Below are 21689 nucleotides of genomic sequence, written 5' to 3'. Positions count from 1 at the left end.
CTCCCATACTGTTGTCTTCCCCAGTGAACCCTAGTTCCAGAACTGGATGACTTCTGTAGCTTTCTAGCTGCCCCCTCCCCTCCAGCCTCAACAAGCTTACAAAAGCATCTCCTTAAGCGCACGCTGGCCTTTGTCACCTCTCTCCAGCTTATCATCTGTCCAGGGTTCCATCACCCCCATGATGGAGTGCAGCCTAGCTAGAAGGCACCCATGATATGGCCTCTATCTGCCCCTCTGGCCTCCCCTGCCTCTCTTACACCCTAATCATGCAGAATTAACATAGCAGCCCTAAGACAAAGGGCTACTTGCAATGCTGGCCCTTGACTGGCATCTGGAAACTTGGATTCCAGAAGATTCCCTTCATTCCCTTATAAGAGTGGCTCACTGAGCCTAAACTGTTTGTGCAGACACTGTGGTTTATGCTGAACACCTGCCTTCCTTCTGGGAGTCTGGATTTTGGTACGTGCCAAGCAAAGGATGCCTACGTGACCATCCCCCCATAAAACCCTGGGCCCTGTCTATAACGAGTTTCCCTGGTAGGCAACAGTTCACACGTGTTGTCACAACTTGTTGCTGAAGACTTTAAGGGCGTTCTGTGTGACTCCACTGGGAGGGGACTCCTGGAGGCCTGTGCTTGGTTTCCTGAGACCTGGCTGGGGGGAAAAGCTGCTATTTCTGAACTGTGTTGTTCAAAGTCAGAGAAGTAGAACTTGGCAGGGGTCTGCTGGTCTGGGGTTAGCTTGATATTAGACGGAAGGGCCCTTGCCCACTCCCTACCTGGCCCTCCGTCCAGAGCCCTGCTGGTACTGGGTGGAGGGCCATCTCAGCATCTTGCCCACAAAGCCAGGGACAGAATCCTACACCTGTGAGAGAGCTGTGGCACTATGGGTGTGGCCTCAGTTTCCTCACCTGTCACAAGTGGAATAATGACGTCTACCTGAGGGACTGTGGTGAGGATGGAATGAGAACGTGGCACAGAGCCTTGCCCTTACATGCTAGCTCCCATCTCTCCAAGCTAGCTTCCTTCCCAGAATGATCCACAGGCAGGCCTTTCTAAAGTCAAGTGAGATGGTCCAGGAAAACGGGCCTGGGTCTCTAAAAAATACTGCACCTCTAGTTTGCTCTGCATCCAGCTTTCTGCTCAGCTCCCAGTGGCTGTGTGACCCTGGGCTGGGTACTTAACCACTCTGTGCTTCACTATTCTCTCCCTGCCTCAGCAGGTGCAACCACAGATGTGTGAGTGGCCGTGGAGGAACATCCCTGGGGTTCTTTTTTCTTTTGGGGGGTGGACTGTAGAGCTTGGCAAGTGTCTCTTCCCAGGGTGACTATAGGCTTGGGGTTGGGAATTTTGCTCTGGACGTGACCCTCCCAGCCGTAGAATGGAGACGTGCCCGGGGTCACCCTTCTTGCTTTCTCAGCGGGCTCCCTGCCTACAGGACTGGCCCTGCCTACATTTTCCTCTGGGGCCTGGGGCAGCAGCTCCTAAGCCCAGATCCTCGCCTGTGTTGGCTGTGGGGGTGGGGCGGGGCTCGGAATGACCCTGCTTTAAGTCAAATTTTAGAGTGCGCCCTCGCTCTGTGAAGGGATCCTTATTTTATAAAAAGCTTCCCGAATTCCATTAATTTGACCCCTTCCCTGGGGGTAAAGTGGGAGTCAGTGCTGAAATGACCTCCCAGAGGAGGTGCCCCAGCATGGATGGAGGCGTGAAGGCAGGGGGTTTGGGGGTCCAGCTGGCAGCCCTGGAATAACCAAACCCCTGGAAAAGGGGTGGCAGAGTGTGGAGGTGGGGGTGGGTGGAGGAGGAGGTGGGCGGTGACCTGGGAGGGGTCAGCAGGTCTGCCGGGGGCCGGGTCCTGAGTGCCTGGAGCTCCGTCCCCATGGCGGCCCTGCGACGTGGGGACCACTGAGCAGCAATAGGAAGGGACACGGGGCCTGGCTGGACCATTGCTTAAGTCAGGGTGGGGACCTGCCTGCTCTGTTAGTTTGCTGCCTCAATAGCCACACGGGCAGAGCACACAGTAGGTGCTCAATAGATGTTTGCTAATGAAGAGTAGAAGGAAGCCACGTTTGACTGACTCAAAGCCTCCACACATTTTCCTACGTGGGCCCAATGAATCTGAAGAGGTGGTTTGTGACCCGCTGGGCCTGGGAGAAGGGCAAGGTGCAGACAGAGTCCCACCGGTCCTCCCAGGACCTTCCCAATGTCCTCCCAGTTCCCCCTCGCTGGCCCTGGCCAAAGCAGTTGCGGGTAAGCCATGTTATGCCCAGATGTGGCCACAAGAGGTCGCCACACACCGCCAGCCACAGTGAGACCAGCCTCCCAGAGGAAGGGGCTCATCTTGGAGAAATAACAGGATGGAGAGGGAGCAGGGTTGGAGGGTTGTACCATCTATAGGTCAGCTGAACGGTGCACCACAAAAAGGGCCCTTGGGGCACAGAGGAGGAGATAGCCCAGAGAGGTGGTGGCTGGTCCTGGGACACACAGCCAGCCCGTGGCAGAGCCGAGGTCTCCTCTCCGGTCCTAACCTCATGGGTTTGAAAAGGTCCTGTCTCTGTTGGCGTATGTTATGGTTAGCTTTGGCTGGGCTCCCCCAGACTTCTGGATTGCAAGGCAGATGTGGGGTCGAGGAGGGCAGGGCGGGGGGATGGGAATTGTGGGTGGGCTTATGGGGTGGACTTGGCTGTACCCACAGGAGGCCATGATCCTCCTCCATCATGGGGGCCCAGCGGGTCATGTGGGTGGACGGCTCATCCCCAATGATGTAGAAGTGTTCCCTGGTGGGCCAGGTGCCCCAGGGGTTTGGTTTGGTGGCTCTGCCGACTTGGCTTGGCCCTCACTGACCCTGGGACGCCAGACTCAAGGGTCAGGGCAGGCTCTGGATACCCAGAAAGTGAGGTCCTGCTGACAGGCAGTGGGCCAGGCTGGGCCTTGCAGGCTGGCTGAGAAATGGGCTTTATCTGGGGTGGCTGCAAACTATCTGGTGGGGGTTAGGCTGGGGAGCAACATGGTCCTTCTGGTTACTGTTCGGTGAGCGAGATGGGGCTGGGTGGGGAGGTGGGTTAGGAGGCCCTGCAGGGGAGCTCACAGCCCAGCTCATCCTTCATTAGCAAAGCAGGTGACTGGCCCTCTGGCTGTCTCCCCAAGCTGAGAGGCTGGTTCCCAGCTCTGTGGCATCAGATTCTGCCAGGAGTCTCCATGGCTCCCTGGCGCTGATTGGTGACATGGGTATGCCCCATGTAGCCTGGCCTCAGCTCTGCCCACTCCCCACCCACAGCTTCTTTGGCTGCTATGCCCTGACCCCTCTTCACTTCCCTGGGGCATATTGCAATCGCTTTCAGGCCCAGCTCAAATATCCTTCCTCTGAGATACCCTCCAGGTCAGCATGGGCATCGAAGCCTCTCCCTGGCACCCCCAGCCTGTGGGACCTCAGCACTCACCACAGTAGCTGGGTTTGTAGCCAAGTCTCGGGCTGGTGGAGAACACTGCTGAATGGCAGGGACTGGTCGTCTCCAGCGGTTCCAGGGCCCAGCAGCATATGCAGCACTCGGCAAGAGGGAGGGAGGAAGAGAAGAGAGAGGGAGCCTGGGACAGAGGGGCCCAGAAGGGCTGGAAAGCAGCCCCTATCCTTGAGTCGCTGAACACCTGAGCCACGCAGGCCTTGAAGAGCCCCCACCCCTTACTGCTCACCGAGCTGGGGAGGTGGGAGAGGCTTGGTCTCTCGCCAGGCCCACAGCAGCGGCCAGGAGTCCAGCTGGCCCGACCTTTGCCATTGGGCACTGTTGCTGCTGGTCCGTGTACTTCCCTTTGGGGTGGCATGGAAGCATTAGTCCTTCTCCCCCAGCACAGGCATGGGAGTTACACAGGGCTGGGCCGAGAGCCGCAGGTGTGTCCTGGCCCACTTGCAGTGCTGTGGCTCTGGCCTCTGTTGGGCACCTCCCCTACGTGGAGTCCTGGTCACTGTTGAGGTCTCACAGCTCCCAAAGTCCCCATGGCTTCTGGACCAGTGGCTCCACGGGCTGCCCTGGCTGTGACAAGGCCACCGAAAGGCTCCAAGAGGAGGAAGTAGCCACGGGCCATTGAGATGAGTCCCAGGAGCTGGAGCCACTATGGAAATAGCTGGGGGGCCTGGAGCTGGGTCCAATAGCTGGGTCGAAGGCTGCAAGGCTAGTCAGAGAGAGGTGGCACCTGCTGGAGCCAGCTAGCAGGGGCTGGAGGAGGGTCTTCTCCCAGTTGAGTCTTCAGAGATGGAGTCCAGGGAGTCCCCAAGGCCCTGGGGACACAGTAGAGGCCTGGGTGACGGAGGGAGCCCTGGTCAGGGGGTGGGGGTTATCGGTGCTGATGAGAGCAAAGGGGTTGCCGGTCAAGGAGGGCAGGGCTGGGCTTCAGGTTACTCAGTAACAGAGTGCTTACCCCTCCCCTCCTGGCCCTGACAAACCTCCAAAGATGCTCGTCCATCACAAGGCACCTCTGCCCCTCCCAGCTGCACTGGGGCTCTGAGCTGGGGTGGGGGTGGAGCAAAGACCACCCAGCCCAAGGACTGAGATACACGCCCCCATCCCCCAAGGCCCTTTCCACACCAGCATTCCCAACAGGCAATGCGTCACTGCACTGTCGCCTCCCCTAATTCAGCACCCTCTCTCATTCTGGTGTAGGCCTTCCCCCAACCCCCAGCCTGCCCTCCATGTGGCAGCTGAGTCCAGCTGCCATGGAGATGCTGTTACCTCCTTCGTTACCACCCACTTCCACTCCTTACCTCAGCAAATGAGGTCCACAAAGGTCTGGCCCCTGCCCGGCCCTGCTCGCCTCTCCGGAGCCATCTTGCACAAAGCAAATGGCCTTGTTTTCTGAAAATGTGATGCTCTTTGTCTTCAGCGCTTGTGCACATACTCTAGGCTCTGCCTCAATTCCTTCCTCTTGTGTTCAAATGTCCCTCCTCTGGTTTCTGTGCCCCTCCTGGGCACTCCCACACCCACGTGATGACACTTTGTACATGGAGCTTACAGGGTCAGCTCCATGCCCACCTAACTGCAAGCTCAAGGGTGGGAAACATGTCAAAGCATTCCCAGCAGAATGCACCGAAAGGTTTGGCAAATGAACAGATGGATGACAAGGGCATTCACTTAATAAGCATCTATTGATCGCCAGCTGGGCGTACTCTGTGCTAAGCTCTGAGGGGACGTTTAAGGCAAGGCCCCTGGGCTCCTGTAGGTACCCCCCTATGGAGTGTTAAGGGGAGAGGTTCTGCCGCTCCCCCTGCCAGGGCTGTCAGAGTTTCAGAGGAGGCTTTGCGAGGGGCTCTTGCTCAGAACTCACATCTGAACTGGCTCACCAGCTTCTCTGCCTGCACAGCGTCTTCACGAAGCCCCTTTAGAGCATGTGTGCTCCCGAGGGCAGGGACCACAGTGGCTACACAGGGCCTGACACCTTGCCTGAGCTCATTGAATTTGTGGGTTGATGGCTGGAAAGACCACCAGGCATAGACTGAAAGGTTGTCACAGGCCAACCCGGGCTGCAGGGACCGGGCTGCCGAGTTGGTGTCTCACTTACTAATGAAGACATTCTGGCAGAGGCTTTAACGACAGTAGCAGACCCGTGACCCCTCTTACTGCTCCTTACCTTAATCCTCCCAGTGACCTCTGGGGTAGGAGGGCAAGGACTTGTCCCCATTTTACACACAAGGAGAATGAGGCGCGGGTGAAGGGACTCACTCAAGGCCACACCACTGGCAGGTGGTACAGACGGTGCTGGAACTCAGGTCCCACTGCAAACCCAATGCTCCTCCTCCCTCGCTGCCCTTTAGCAACGCTCTTCCACCCTCAACAATCCACACATGCTGCTTCTGACTTCTCATCTTTTCTTAGGATCCAGGTCAAAGGGGAGTGACTTTGTGAGTCCCAAACAAACCTGAAGTCTTCTGTGAGGGGCCTAGAAATTTGGCAGAGGGCATCAGAAATCAAAGGACAAGTTTCAGCCCTTCATCCAGTTGTCACTGATGTGCCTGACTTGTGTGCCCTGTTGCTTGAAGCTTCCTGGAGAAGACTTTTCCACTCATCCATCATCTATCCACCCATCCATCCATCTACCCATCCATCCATCTACTCATCCATCCATCCATCCATCCATCCATCCATCCATCCATCCATCCATCCAACCAACCATCCCAGGGCTAGGGGATGGCTCCCCAGACTGGCTCTGACCCAAATCCTTTCAACTTTAAAGCACTTCCACATCTCCCTAGTGCCCTGTAGTAACCTTGGGAAGGATGCAGGGCAGGAGCTGTGAACCCAACTTTGCAGGTGAGGGAACTGAGAAGATTCGAGAAGTGGCTTGTCCCAGCTGGCAGGCTGACCCTTGGAGAGGTTTTAGAGCTGGGCTCTGGTGGCACAGGTCTGGCCTATGGTGAATCCTGGCTCTGCCACTTAATAGCTGTGTGGCCCGGAGCTTAACCTCTCTGGGACTCAGTGCCTCAGCAGAAAAAAGGGGGATAGTGATGGTATCTCCTCACAGAGTGGATATACGAGTGAAATGAGATAGAGTTTGGAAAATGCTCCGTGCAGTGCCTGGCACACTTGGAGCATCAATAGTTTGGGAATATTATTAATACTAATTCAGATCTTCAGATTTTGGGCCTCCTAAGCTGTCTTTCCACCCCCAGCCCCCACCTTTCTAAGGATGGAAGACAGCAGCTGGCAGTGGGAGGTGGTTGCTTTAAATAGGAGATGAGAAGAACAAAAGGAAAACAGGACAACACCCCGCCCAAACTTGGGGGAGGGGTCTGAGGGCCTCGGCAGATGTTGCCTGCTTCTCATTCTGAGGGATCTAAGCCTTGCTGCACAGCTCAGTCAGTCCTGCTGGGGGCCATGGGTCACTGGTGTGGGCTGGGATCCCACCCAAGGGGACACAGCCCTGCCTTCCTGCCAGAGGAGGAGGAAGTAGGTTAAGTGGGATCCTGGAGATTCTCTGCATCGCTTCTAAGACAACATTAAATATTCACCAGGTTTCTCCACAGGCCCCATGGAGAGCTTCAAAGGCAGCATGCCCACTGCCTGGGTTGCCATGGGGCCGTTTCCCAGGCCTCGCCTTCACCTTCTCACACTGACGGCCTCGGTGCCCTTGCCCTCGCCCCCTCCGGTGAGGCCTATGGTTCTGGAGTCTGTGCAGGCTCCGGCAGAGAGACCCATGTTTCACTCTCTCTGGCTGGTGCTTGCTGCTCTCCCAAGCAGAGGGACACGACCCTGCAGGCTGGGGACAGTGACCCCGCCTCCAGATGTGTCTGGACAAGGCTGCCGATTTCCCCCACATGGACTCTGGCTGGGCCCAGCCGAGAGGAGTGAGGTGTTAGTGGGCGAGCCACTGTGCCCCACACACGACGGCAGAGAGGCCGGGGCGCAGCCGCTGTAGGGCTGTGGTCACTGCCTCCACTAAGTAAAGGCTTGGGGCTGCTGTGATGTGAGTGGAGGGTGAGGTGCAGGCCCGAGGAAGTGGCCAGGAACCAGATGGCACCCCAGCTCTCTGCGGGGTGGCAGCAAACAGAAGGGCTGTGAATGCAGTTGTGCTGGGAAGAGCAGGGATGGTGGAGGCCGGCAGGCCCTGGTCTGGGTCCTGGCTCGAGTTGCTTCCTAGATGGGTGCTGGGCAAGATAATGCATCCTGGAGCCAGCCCGGTGGCTTAGGCAGTTAGAGCTCCATGCTCCTGACTCCGAAGGCTGCCATTCCCACATGGGCCAGTGGGCTCTCAACCACAAGGTTGCCGGTTCGACTCCTCGACTCCCGCAAGGGATGGTGGGCTCCGCCCCCTGCAACCAGCAATGGCAACTGGACCTGGAGCTGAGCTACGATTGACAGGACTACTTGACTTGGAAAAAAATCCTGGAGGTACACACTGTTCCCCAATAGAGTCCTGCTCCCCTTCCCCAATGAAAGAAAAAGAAAAAAAAAAAAAGATAACGCAACCTCCATACCTCAGTTTCTTCATTTGTAAATGGGGACAGTGATTACCACCTTGGAGGTCTTTTGGAGATACAGGACATCATGGTCATAAGGAAGGGAGCCCAGTGCCTGCAAAGTGGGGGGCCCTCAACAGAGGGAAGTTTTTGCCTCTTGAACCCCACTTTCAGTCCCTCTTCCGCCCTCTCGTGAGCTCCACTCGAATCGCCTCCACTCCCCGAGCACCTCCCTGGCTTCCTCATGCCACCCTTTTTCTGCATGAGCCGTTGCTCCCTCAACGGTGCCTTCCCCGGCATCTACCCCATCCCATCCATCCCCGGAAAACGCCGAGGCCCAGTTCAGTGCCTCCCCCTGTGCCCCAGGCAGTGAGAGTGCTCACTTCTCTGAACCCCGCATTCCCCTGAACCCCACCCTGTCTCTTCTCTGACTAGATCACTTAAATGCATCCTGCTTTTCCGTTCCTGGGTCTGTCTCCCTCCATAGATTGCGAGCCATTTGCTGCCAAGGAGGGTGCATTCGTCATTGTCCCGTCCCTTGCCTTTTCAGCCCCCATCAGCAATGCTTGCTGACTTACAGGCCACGAGCAGGGAGAGCCCTGTGGGGAAGGTCAAGGTGACTATGGCTAGCACAGGCTGTGGGGAGTGGAGGGAAGTAAAGTGACTGAGGTCAAGAAAAGAAATCCCTGGGAAGCACAGTTGTCATGGTCCCTGGTCACCTGACCTGACCCAGCAGAGAGCACACCACCCTCTGCGAGCAGCAGAGGGAGGGGAGTGGGGCGGGGGTCTACCGCCTTGGACGGAAGTGGGACCACTGTATCGCGTGCCTGCTGGAGCCAGCGCTTGACAAGCCCAGTCTCCCTGAATTTCCACCAGCTCCTGGGGGAGCTGGTTGTGTCAGCACCCCCTCCACAGGTGGGAAGAAAAGTAGGATGGCCAAACGTGAGCAGTAAAGACAGTAAGAGCACACGCCTGCTCCAGACACAGGCTGAGGCTCCTAGCAACCTCAGGAGGCTGGTGCTTTTTATTCTCATTCTCCAGACAAGGCCACCACGGCCCAGGGAGGTAAGGAAGAGCAGAGCAGGGCCTGCGCCACATTTGTGGGCCTCAGAGCCCACACTCCCACCGCCAGCCCCACAGCCTGGTTCGGGCTGGGCCACTGTTGCTTTTTGGCACCACGCATGGCAGATTAGAGGAGAGAACAGACGCCAAGCAGGCGGTTAATAAACTGTAGCTATTCCGGGCCTTGGCGCCCCCTCTCCTTTCTTCCTGTATCTGTGCACGTCGCCAGTTTCTCCAGCAGCACCTGTGTGCTGCGGGGCTTGGGCCAGCGCAGGTGCAAGGTGAGGAAGCTGCCTGCCTCGCCTCCACGTCTCCCTGCCCCACGTCCCAGAAGGCCAGGACCCACTCCAGCTGTGCGCCAGTGACCTCGACTTCTGTTTCTTGTCTGCTGCCCTGCACTCGGCTCAGGACCTGCACACAGCATGTGTGCATGGAAGTGGGACCCCCGCATCATGTGCCTGCTAGAGCCGCTCCTTGTGAAGTTCAAGCACTTGTTAAGTTCACGAGGGAACCCACGGCGCTCCTGTCCCTGCGAGGCCACACTAGCCTTTGTCCGAGCAAGCTTTAGCAGCCTGACACGACACAGCCCCACAGATCTGTTGACAGATATCATTACAATCAGACCCTCAGCCTCACAAGGGCGTGACTGGGCCCGGTGCCAGGACTCCCAGGCCTGAGTGTCCTGGGTGGGCCCTCTAAGGAGAGCTCAGTGGACATGAGGAAGGAGGGCTGGGGAGAAGGATCGGTGCCCAGCTCTTCCCTTGTCCAGCATTTTCAGCTGTGAGACTGGGATTCTGAGGCCAGCCCGAGCTGAAGGGGCTTCATGGTCCCGCAATGTAGCCCCCTCATCCTCAAGCCACTTCCACCTCTGCAGGGACTGCAGGCGTTGGCCTGGAGCACACCCTCCCATGGCAAATCCCACTCTCCCTTCAAGCCTGGCTTTCAGGCCTCACCCTGCCAGAGCCCCTTACTCCCCAGGCTGGGCGTGGGGTCCCTCCTTCCCCTCCCAGAAGGCCCTGTCCTAGCTTTTACCATGTCAGTTTCCACACCCAGCTAAACAACTGGGTTGAGCGTTCCTTTGCAATCAACTGTGAGCTCACTGAGGGCAGGGTCAGTAGCTTTTCCATCTTTGCATTCACCTTCCTAGGGCCGGGAACTCAATAGCTGTTGAATAAACATCTTGGAACTGAATAAAAGTATGCGAGACTGAAAAACATCCTGATAGCAGTTGGCTCTGGCCACCAAGGGTGTCATCAGTGTCCACAGGGCCCCTCCACCTGCACTCAGCCCACACCCGGGACGTAAAGGGGAGGGGCGCTGCCTGGTAGGGCTCCCAGCAGCCTCGCTGTCCAGCCAGGGGCCTCTCTGGGCTCCCAGGACCCACCACAGCCTGAGGGTCCGCATCGCATCTTCCCCCAACCTCAAGAGGCAAAAGATTGAGATCAATTTTTGGCCATTTTAATTGTAAAAACCAAGACATTTATATAAATAAGACCGCTATGTAAAATAGGATTCACCCTTCTACTAAACCCCTTCTTCCCACACTCAAAAAGAATATAGAAAACCCAGCAGAGATAAGAAGTACAAATCAGCATGCGGTCCCTGATGAGAAGTAACTGGCAGGCCAGGTTTCCCTGCTGAGACAGGCCTCATGGTGAGCGCACTCCTGGCCCAGGCGGCTCACTGGAGGCTCAGCGACACCTCGAGAAACTGCTCCATCGCGGTTCCCACACCCTCAGCCACTGGTCATCAACTGCACGGGTGGGGGCAGTGGAACAGGTTCATAGGCCTGGTGGCTGGGAAGGGCCGGGAGGAGGGGACGGGGAAAGGCTGCTCGGCCCTCAGGCTGGAGCCCAGGCTGAGAAGCTGTTGGTCCCATGCGATGCAGTGGTTGTTCAGCCTGGGCCCAGGGTGGGGAAGGGGCTTCTGGGGAGTCACCGCTTCTCCAGAGGACGAGGAGAGAAGCTGTCCGTGCTCCCGGAGAGGAGAGGCTCCTGCTCGGGGCCATTTGCATATGGCCAGTAAAGACAGGGACAGTGGACACCTGCCAGCAGTGCTGGGGGTGGAGGGGCAGGGGGCTCCTGGGATGTGAGGGGACACCAGACCCCAAGAGAGGTTTCCTGTCGCCACCCTCCTCCTACCCTGTCACGCCTCCCTGCCTGGGAGTTTGGGGGTAGAGATGTTGACGAATTCACACTAAGCGTGGCTCAGGACACTGCCACACAGGACAAAAGGAAGACACAGAGGCCCCGGCTCTCCTCCAAACAACCGAGACCTGCCTGGGCCTGCTCCCCATGCCAGGTGAATGGCAGGAAAAGGCCCTGAAGGGGACAGGGGCAGGGGGAGGGGACAGTGTCAGGAGCACTTCCAGACACACACAGCCAGGGTCCCCCCGAAGTACAAGTAGAGGAGGTTCTTCACCTCGTGTGTGATCTCAAACCCAAAGCCTTCTCCGATCACCACGTGCCAGGAGGAGCCGAACTTCTTGTCCATCGTCTCTTTGATCATCTTGGCAGCACTCTGGAACAAGAAGGAGCTCATTAGAGCGAGATGGGGGCTGGGGGGCGTGGCATGAGTCAGCTCCCTCTGTGGGAAGACGAAGTGTTGGCAAGAGAAAGGCCTGTTGCCCCATTATTGTTCTCCTGCTCATGGAACCATCAGAAAGACTTTCCACGCTGGCCACCTCCTGCCAGGGGCTGCTCACAGGGACAGAGGACCAGACGTTCCCTCACCAGTCACCGAGACACTGGCTAAGGTAACGCATCCACTCTGGAGGCAGAGCCCTGGGTGTGAGTTCTGGCTCTGCCACTTCAGGCCCATTTCTGGTGCCAGCACCACAGTTTACTCAGGACTAAGTGAAGTCACACCTCTGAGAGCACCCTGCGGGGCTACTATTGTCACTGCAAGGTGTCGCTTTACCTTTAGGGAACAGAAAGGCTTTTCCCCAATGGGTTCAGTGGGCTCCCAGAAGAGAGGCTGGACTACTTCCCTCAGTGTGGCAACAGCCCCCCTCCCTCCTGTGCTGACTCGGTCCAGAAGCGTCTTTCAAGAGGTCTAGGGAGTGGCAGAGGCCCTGGTGTTTGTGGGACAAGTGCCAACGCCGGGCACCGGCTGTCCACCAGCCGAACGACCACTGTGCCAGGAGAGCACTTCGTCGGTACCATCGCAGTACACACACCCTCAGCTCTGCCCAGTGAGGGGGCAGCATCCCCACCTCCAGTTAGTCTAGGAAACGAGGGCTCAGAGATGAGAAATGGCTCATCGCAGGTTAAAGGACTAGGAAGGACTGGAGACAGGATCTGAACTTGGGCCTCTCGCTGGCCAGGCTCTGCCTCCCCACTGGCTGCCGTGTCACCACCACCGACTTCTTTCTCCCTCGCCACGAGACTGATGAATGACATTCCCTGTAGGTGGCCACTGGCTGTGTCGCCAGTACCTAGAACAGGGCCTGGCAGAGACGGCGTTTAATGTCTTTTCGGAATGGATGAGTGGATACATGAATGAATGCCTGGCGGGCCTCTGTTCTCCACTGGGATGGAGCCAAGGGGAAAGTGCCCTATGCAGCAGCCCACCTGAGACTGGGAACAGGGGCAGAGGTATCACGGAGACCCTCTGGCTTTTCTCCCTCTAGGGCTGCGAGTGACCACCAGATCAGTGCCCGCAGATAGCACCAGCCTCTTCCCTTGCTGGCCTTGCCCAGGCTGCGAATGCGTCCAAGGAAGGCGCTAGCCTGGTCCCAGCAGGACTCTCTGGAGCTGGCTGTGGGGACTGGGCTACTTCAGCCACGGGAGGCACCAAAGGCACGAGGGGCCGCCTGTGTCGATGGCAATACCTCGTTGTTGTTGGAGAATTTCTCACAGGCCGTGACACACAGCTCCATGGTCTCCACCCGCATCTCCTCGGGCATGTCCGAGTGCTAGAGACAGGGCAGGGGTGACAAAGAGAGAGGCTTAGCCGTCACCTGGTCTCGGCTAGGTGGACTCTCTGTCCTGAGCTTAAGGCACAAACACCAGTAGCTGCCCTGGCACAGGCCTGGCACAACCCAGAGAGGCAACCCGTCTCCTTACTCAGGGTGTGCAGCTGGGGCAATGGGGGCATGGACTCAAGCCAAGGTAAAACCCTCCCCTGGTCCCCTCTGAACTCAGGAGAGAACCCACGTTCCCTAGCAGGTTCTTGACCATGGCCCGCCAGGCCTGTGAGGTCTGCCCCTGTCCCTCTGACCCTCGTGTCCTGCATTCCGTTCCACCAACACTGCCTTCTTTCTGTTCCTCCACAGGCCACACTCATTCCCACCTCGTGCTTTCTGGGCTTGCTGTTTCCCTGCTCGGAATGTTCTTCCCTGAGTTTCATAAGGCTTGCTCCCAAATTTCATTCAGGTCTCTGATCAGAGAAACCTTTCCAGAAGCTAACCTCTACTCTAGCCCTTTACACCTGCTTTATTTGCCCTTGTAGACGTGCTACCTAACACTATGTTGTTTAACCCTTTCTTTCATGTGGGCCAGGCCTTTGTCTGTCTTGTTCACTACCGTACCCACAGTGCCTAGAACAGGGCCCAATATACAGCAGACGGCCTAATAACACTTGTTGAATGAATGAATGAATGAATGAACGAATGAATGAAAGAATGAGTCACTGTCAACTCCTAGATCTCTAGATCTCAGGCAGCAAAGTCCTTCTTAACTCCCTCGCCCTGCCGCTCTGCCAAGGACGGGCGCCCCACGTCTCTCTCCAAGGCTGTGTGGGCCCTGATGGTTGCCCTGCCTCCCTCCCCTGGGGCTTACCCTGACCAGAGGGAAGGTCTGCAGTCGTTTATAATCAGCCTCCTCTTTCTTCCCTTCTGCTTCTCCCATGATCCTTCCACTGGGACCACTGGAGGCGAGAGTGGGGGTTTTCAGGAGGTGCTGGGACTGGCAATTAAGACACACCCAGGAGATTCAGGAAGCAGGCCCTGCCAGCTTGGTGGGAGCAGAGATTGTCTTTCCCCAAGGGGTGCTGTCGAAAACAGGAAAAACCGGGAGAAAAGAGTTGGCTTTCAAACCACACATCACACATTAGAAATGTCTCAGTTAACACGCTGACACCTCCCCGTCTTAACTCCTCCGTATCCTTTTCCAAATGGCCAGCAAGTCTGCAGACAGGAGGATGAGTCAACACGAGCTGCTGGGACCCGGCTAAGAACACACTGGTCTGATGCAGCGAGCCCACACTGTCATTAGCAAGACAAATACTGAGTGCGGGCCAGGCCTGGGTGCAGCTGTGAGCAAGCGACAACAAGCGGCCTCCCTGCATGCCCACGACGACGCGCACGCGGTCCTGATTTCTCAGCTGACGCGATTACAAAGTTCAATGTCAGGCCACGATCCACAATCCTGAGCTGATGGGCAAACATGTGCCGCCTTCCGCGGGTCCCTGATCTTCGGGAGGAATGGGAACGGCGATGCACTGCGTCCTCCTTGGCACACCGGGCTCCCCAGCTCTTCCTCCCCACGCCCCCTCAGGCCACTGCGGCCTGTGTGGCTGCCCAGGAGTTGGAGGCCTGGGCGTCAGAGCTGGTTCTATGCTCAGCACAGCGTGGCTTGGGCCTCAGACCGCTCATCAGTAACCCGGGGCAGGCACAGCCATTTCATGGGGGTGTTATGAGAATCCAATGACACAATGTGTGTGGCAACAGCCACAGGGCCAGCCACTCAAAACACTCACTGCGCTTCCTTCCATCTGGCTCCTGCGGGGACCAAATGAGAGAACACATGTGGATTGGGCTGGAAAGGTAGAAGCCTAATACACGCATACAGATGTTTTTCTCTTTCCAAATCTAGTTATCTAATAACAGATGGGGCTTTTTCTAAAGAGATGGGCGTGGATCCTAAATGACTGGGAGCATGGCTGGAAATGCTGGTGTTTATCCTATAAGTCAAAGGACTTTTTCATCTCAGAAGAAGCACTACTATAAACGAATACAAACCGCCATGTTGTTCAACCCTTTTTAACAATAATCCATATCGGACAAATACAGACAAATGATGTCATTCCCTCATTTCTCACGTTTCCAAAAAGAGTTACTTTCACGCCAGAGCCACTGAGCCCCGAAGATGCCTAGCATAGTATCTAACAGGTAGGTAACGACAGGTGACATTTCACAGGTTCCCTGTGTGGGGGCCGCTGCTGCAAGAGCTCCATGAGTTGGGTCCTGGACCAACAGCGGCACGAAGCTGGCACGCTGCTGGCCTGAGGGCAGTCCCTCAGCCAGTGAACGGCAGGGCTGGGGTGTGAATCTGGGCACAGTCTCCGGTGTGGGCACTCCTAGCCCCTCGTCACAGCACTGACACACAGTAGGCACCCACGAAACTCACCTCGACTGCCCGACCCCTAGTGAGGCTCATGTGATTCCAGCACTGCGATAAACGTTTCAGCTTCCTTTCGTCGTGTACTGTTCTAATGCTAACCTGACCTCCATTTGGCCAAGCGTTGAGCTTTCTGTGTGCTTTTCTGGGCCGGGCTCTCATTTCATCCCACTCCCCGATGCCTCAGAAGCCCTCAGCACCACTCCATTTGGTCAGCTCGCCCAGACGAGGCTGCAGGCCTGGCACTGACTCCACCAGCCCACGACGCTGGTATTTTCTGATTTCTCGGCAAACAGATGGTTCCTCTTATCTCATCAATTCTGGGCATCTGTACCATTCAGATACTAGTTTTTGTTTGTCTCTACATATAAGTTGGCAAATGACCAAGCACAATCTCATTGTACTTTCTCCTCATGTTGCTTATTTCACAAAATCCACTTTGTCTTTGCTCGTTCCTGGTAAGGCCCATCCATCTCCCATTCCGTCCCGTCCTCCCCGCTTTGGTACAGGCCACGTTGTCACCTCCTCCTCCACATTACCAGGGTGTGACAGAAGGTGGTGGCTACACTGATGACCGAAGGATAAGGAAGGGCTTTAAGGTTTACCTCTCAAGATTTTCAAGTGCGAACCACTTAAAATGTTGAAGCAGCTACTTAGGCATTTTCCTAAACATTTCAGTTTGATTCAATTCATCCTCAGTCTAAAAAGTGCTAGTGAGGAGGGGCCTGGGAGGGCATTCAGAGGCAAGCGTGCACGGGCCTGGGGGAGGTCAGGGTCTGTGACAGTTGCTCCAGCTCTGCTTCAGCATATGGAATCCTGATGAAACAAGACTTTGGAGGTATTACCAAAGCCCACTCTTGAGGAACAAAGGGGGAAAAGCCACTGGGACAGTTTCGGGGGGAAGGGACGGGACCAGGAGGCGGAGTCTTTAGGCCTGAATGCCAATTATATAACTGAAAGGACTTCTTCCCTATTCCTTGCTTTGCAGACTTGGGTGTCTTCCTCTATGAAACAGAATAATCCCATCTTAGCTGCTGAAAGCTGTTGCAAGCACCAAGGCTATGCATATGAGCATGTGGAAAATTTAAAGCTGTCTGCACTGTTATTACACTGCTCTTCCCACTGCCTGCTATTAGCCAGGACTTTTGTCAATGTGATTCAACCAAGTTTATTAAGGACCACGATGGCAAATAGCTTTTCCTAACCACTACAGGTATTTTGGGGGGTTCCAAAAGGGATGAAACTTACGGATTAAAAAGGAAGAATTATAGACGGTGCTTCCAAATACAGAAAGGTAGGAGAATTTTTTATGATGCCGTACCACTGGAGTACAGCTACCGTCACTCAGCCGTGATTAAAAACCCTGCTGAAAGAACGCTACCCAAAATAGCAGAACTAGAGGTTTTAATAACCTTATCAATCTTCTATGCAAATGAGTGTGTACCTGACAGCTCCAGGCCAGAAAGAAGTCACATCAGGCTTAAAAAAGAGCCCTTTAATAATGTAGGTGTGCCCACGGCCAGGGTACTCGAATCCCTGCGGTATCAAAGACACGAGGCCAGAGGCAGCCTTACTCTCTCTCCTGCGCTTTACTCTCCTCACCCAAGGCCCTCTGCGTGCTTGACATAGCTTCACCCATGTCTGACCCGAGGCTGCTCCTAGGCCACAGGAGGCCCAGACAGGGTTCTTTGTCGCATCGCCTTGTCAAAGCCAGTGTCCCTTGTCCCAGTGTCCCTTCTTTTGTGGCACTGACCTCAGTCACTAATTATTATTTGGCTTCTGAAGCATTTGGGAAGAATCCTTAAGAGGGTTAAGGAATGTGACAGGGATGGTGAAAAATGAATGGATTCTGGGAAATAAGGCCCAAAGTGTCACTAGCTCCCTTGGGGGGGCCCTGGCTGCTCAATGCCTGGAACACTCCTGGCCCATAGACCACAGTTCCCGACCCTTAACCCCCTCCTGGAAGCTGAGAGATGGGAGGACACACTCAGGGCAGGACACGTGGTTTAAGGGCAGGCTTCACAGGCCGATCTGAATTCACATCTTGGTGTGTCTCGGACAAGTGTTTTACCTCTGTAAGCCTCAGCTTTCTCATCTGGAAACGACTAAGAACAGACTCTCCAGTAAATGTAAGCTCTTATTACTGGTGCAGTAAGATGGGGAAATCCGACGTCCTTCTTCGTATACCAGCCAAGTAAACATCTAAACATTCAGCCAAACCAAGCAATATATATCGAGTTCCCAACCTGTGCAAACCACTGTGGTTGTACTGAAAAAGGAAAGAGCCACAAGGAAAGCCTGGAAAACACAGTTTGGGCCGGGGCTGGGCATAGTGGTGTGATTACACTGTGCTTTCACGTTCGTTGTCCCATTTTATCCCATACCAACCTGTGGGGTCAGTATCCACTCCTAGTTCCCAGACAAGGCTCCTGGGGTTGAGAGGTCTTCGCACTGGCCTAAGGATACACAACCCGTATCTATTCTTCTGATTCCAGCTTTTGTGCTTTCTCCCTTGTCACAAGCAAGTAGGAGACAAGACAGAAACACAACTAACTTCAATCCTCAGCAGTCACCAGTCCGGCCACCTGTCCGGGCACGCCTCCCACTTCCAGGTATATCAGGGATACACACTTGGGCTCCTTGGTCATCCTCCTGTCTTTGCCTGACATTTCCACCCTCTACCTTCCGGTAAACAAAGCTGGTAAGGTGATAACCTAAGGGATTGGGGGCATCCATCCAAGACATCAGTGGTGAGGTCAGGAAATGATACTTGGGAGACCTGGATTTCACAAATCGCTTTGAAATGGGGGAAACAAACACAGGGTTAACATTCTACAATTTTGCTAGGAGCATTAACAAACACATCATTACTAGGAAAGAAACGTTTAATAGCAAGGAGGAGACTGCAGAATAAAGGACAGTCCCTCTCAAGAAAAGACAGTGACCTTTCATACACACACAAAAGGTGGGTTTTTTTTAATCGCCCATATTTTTTCTCATTTTACTGAGGTCCAGTGACAACGTCTGATGTGCTTTAGACCATGGGGAAGGAGGGAGAGAAAGAAGGAGGGAGGAAGGGATAGAGACAGAGACAGAGGGCGGGAGAGATATCAAGACATTTTCTTGATGTGAAACATGAGGTAATAAACAACGCTGAGTCACTCCGTACATCTCATGGGCGTACTCCACTCTAGATGAGATCCCAAACATTCTGCTCAAACTACAAAGCACAACAGAAAGTCACCACCATCGCTGCTATCGGTGTTACAGAGGACAGCTGCCTGCTAGACAGGGGACCATGCCGTCTACCACCTCCTCTATTCCCATGCAAGAGAACACATGCGAACATAGGAGACTAAGAATGACGTTATCACAGCAATCAACTGGAGTGAGCCCTGACTCTTTTTTTTTAAATGTCATTCACAATTGCTAATTACTAGGGACAGCTCACAACCAGTCACGACTTGGCAGTGCATTGTGAGTCCAGACAATCACTTGGAGCTGAAGGACTTTAGCTATTTAGCTGCTCCAGAGCGCAAAGTCCAGGCACTGGCACAGGGCAGGAGACTTGCACCAAATATTTAAATTGTAATTGAATTAAATTATATTTCATTTGCCCACTGGGAAAGGAGAGGACATATCAAATCCACTCAATAGTGTTTACTGAGCACTGACGGAAGTGAAGCAACAGGATAGGTGTTCTACACACAGGATCTCATTCCCCCTGATAACTGTCAGGCAGGCACTCATATCCCGACTTTTCTGATGACCACACAGGCTGAGAAAAGGAAGGCTAATACATGGAGGAGCTAGGACTCGATCAGCTATATATGACTTCAAGCGTATACTTTTCCGTTACTCCACTATAAGCAAGAGACAGCCCCTGCTTTCAAGGAGCTGACAATCTAACAGGAGAGACCAACACGCATACACAAGGAACTATGATTCATGACAGAAAGCTGGAAGTGCCACAAGACAGATGCAGAGCTAAGAGGAAAGAGGAGAATTCTGGAGGGGGCAGGGGAAAGGACAGTAAGAAAAGCTTGGTGGCAGGGGCAGCATTAGAGTCAGGTCTTAAAAGGTGAGTAGGAACCCAGACCGGGGGACAAGATGAGGAAGAACTTCCGGGAAGAGAGATGAACAAACATGATGATAGCCAAGCAGAAAGCAGTGTTTTCTGCGAAAAACCTCGGTCTAATATGGCTGGAGGACAGAAGCTGGCGAAGGAGAAGGGAGAAAGGCTGGGGGAAAAGGCTGGGTTGGATTGTGGAAGTGTAGAAGGGCCCTAAAACCCAGGTTTAACAAGTGTGGATATATTTAGGGGGAATGAGAAGCCCTTTGGAGGACTCTTGGGGGTTGATGACACGGTTGTGTTTTGGGGCAATTTTTCTGGTTACTATAACTAAGTTAACAGAAGGAGGGACCTGAGATAAGGACACCAGTTAGGAAGCTACAGCAATGGTCCCGGTGACAGGCATTAAAGACTTGAACCAGGGTGGTGGCTTCCGGAGTGGAGAGGATGTGAGATCCTTGCAGAGGCAGAATCAAAGCAACCTGATAACTGCGTGAGTGGGATGGGTCCCGCAGAGTGACAGATGATCCCCCAGGAGGATGGTGACGCCACTGAGAGACAAGGGAAGTCGGGAGAATAACAGATAGGCAGAAAGTAGGCCAGTTTAATTTTAGAACTACTGAGCTGAAGTTGCTGGTGAGATCTGCAGATGAGGTGTCTCATCAGGGGTACGTAACCACCAAATCGTGGATCACCAGGGGAGGAAGGGGAGCCATTGAGCCCAACCCGTACATCAAAATATCAATCTCTACTCTCACCCGCACCCCGAAGGATCCCTAACGGTGGAAACCCAGGAGAGAGATCAGAGCTGGCGATCTGGATTTGAAGGTCACGTGGAGAAGTGACGGTTCACGCTAAGGAAGTTGGTGACACTTCTGGGGGAAAAGTGGGGGAAGAGAGACAAAGGAAGGAAAGTAACAAATACTGAATGTACACTGGACTGGACTCTTTATACTTCATATCACCCTAAGAATTCCTAAAGGAGACGTTCTGTAGTATCCTGATTTTATACGTGCACGGACTGGAGCCCAGGGAGGTTAGGTACCTCCCTAGGGTCCTGTCATCGGGAATCCAAATCAGGTTTGTCACGTTCTTTTCACTGCACCCGATTCTTCCCGATGGGAAGCCTACGGTTGGGTCAAAGAATCACATCCTAGAACGTCAGAGTCCAAGAGGCCTTTAGAAATCATTGAATCCAACTTCTCGTTTACAGATGGGGAAACTAAGGCCCAAAGACGGAAATGACCAGCTTGGAGTCCCAGCACGTCGCCTGCTGTCCAAGTCAAGCAGACTGGGCCCAGGCTCTGGCGACCACCGACCTAGCCGGGGGAAGGGGGGAATTACTCCGCGAAAGGTGGGGGGAATCAAGGTGCTGGTGGGGGGGGGTCGGGTCAGGGAGGATGGACGGGGCCTCGGGTGGGGAGGGGGGAAGAAGCGGCCTGCAGAGTCGCGACGGCGAATCTGTCACGACCGAGCTCTCAAGTCCCCTCAGTGGGGGGTGGGGGCTGAGAGGACCTGGGGCTGGGGACCAGCAGGGAGGAGACTGAGGTGGGGCCTCGGCGGTGGGCGAGGCCCCGCCCACCCCGCGATGCTTCCCGGCCCCTCTTCGGGCCGGCCCTCCCCACCGCGCTGCCCGCCGCGCCCCGGGGCCTCACCTGCTCCCGCGGGGGCTGGACCCGGGGCCGCAGCTAGCTCACCCCCGCCAGGGTTGTCAAGGAGCAAAACAAGAGTGTCTTAGCAACAGCACGGAAGTCCTGCCCCCTCACCGGACGTTGACAAAAATTTCACTTCTTATTGGTGAATAAAAGTGTCCTTCAATGTTGAAGGGCCCTACAACGTAGAGGTGTGTCAGCAAGGGGCGTGGTTTAGAGGCCAGGGAGGAGGGGCTTCCCCGTATAGTCGTCTTAAGTGGGCCTGAGGAGCCTGGGACACACAGAAGTGCTCACTTTAGAGAAACAAACTTTAAAGAGCAGCGTTGTCTTGGGAGTTTCCTTTAGTCATTTGAAATAACAAATGCAACTGGTTGGTGTCGTGACACTGAGATGCTATTTTATTAGGATCTCAAAAGCCTAATAATAACCGGCATTTATGTAGGGCTTTTACAAAGATGTCTCACCTGAGTCTCACCACCATCCTTTTAGGCAACAGTATTCGTAACTCCACCTGAACTAAGGTTCAGAGAGGCTGATTTACTTGAACAATGAAGGTAAAGCTCCTTGAGAATGAACCCAGTTGCTCTCCCCACTGGAAATGACTCCGTGGGAGACATCG

General features: G+C 54.8%; 1 protein-coding gene across 2 annotated transcripts; it reads right to left on the bottom strand.

Moving 5' to 3' along the window:
- Positions 1-10447: 10447 nt before the first annotated feature.
- Positions 10448-21179, bottom strand: DNAL4 (dynein axonemal light chain 4). 2 transcript variants are annotated; one of them, XM_081059580.1, is made up of 5 exons: positions 21074-21179; positions 13787-13997; positions 12838-12921; positions 11427-11525; positions 10448-11326 (listed from the first exon to the last, which is right to left on the bottom strand). In XM_081059580.1, exons 2-5 carry the CDS (start codon positions 13853-13855, stop codon positions 11213-11215), a joined length of 366 nt encoding a protein of 121 aa, XP_080915706.1. In that variant the 5' UTR covers positions 13856-13997; positions 21074-21179; the 3' UTR covers positions 10448-11212. The 2 variants fall into 2 exon arrangements, with proteins under 2 accessions (XP_080915706.1, XP_080915707.1); XM_081059581.1 differs by having other exon boundaries at positions 10448-11525.
- Positions 21180-21689: the final 510 nt, after the last annotated feature.

This window comes from Rhinolophus hipposideros, assembly GCF_964194185.1.
Source record: "Rhinolophus hipposideros genome assembly, chromosome: 9".
Classification (NCBI taxonomy): Eukaryota; Metazoa; Chordata; class Mammalia; order Chiroptera; family Rhinolophidae; genus Rhinolophus; species Rhinolophus hipposideros.
Note: the sequence above shows the minus strand (reverse complement) of the source record. Positions and strands in the feature narration are given on the sequence as shown.

Coding starts and splice junctions, on each gene's coding strand:
- DNAL4 (XM_081059580.1), bottom strand. CDS start 13,855: ATGGGAGAAGCAGAAGGGAAGAAAGAGGAGGCTGATTATAAACGACTG. Junction 11,526..12,837: donor AATTCTCCAACAACAACGAG/GTATTGCCATCG, acceptor TTCTTGTTCCAG/AGTGCTGCCAAGATGATCAA. Junction 11,327..11,426: donor GGTTTGAGATCACACACGAG/GTGAAGAACCTC, acceptor TGTCCCCTTCAG/GGCCTTTTCCTGCCATTCAC.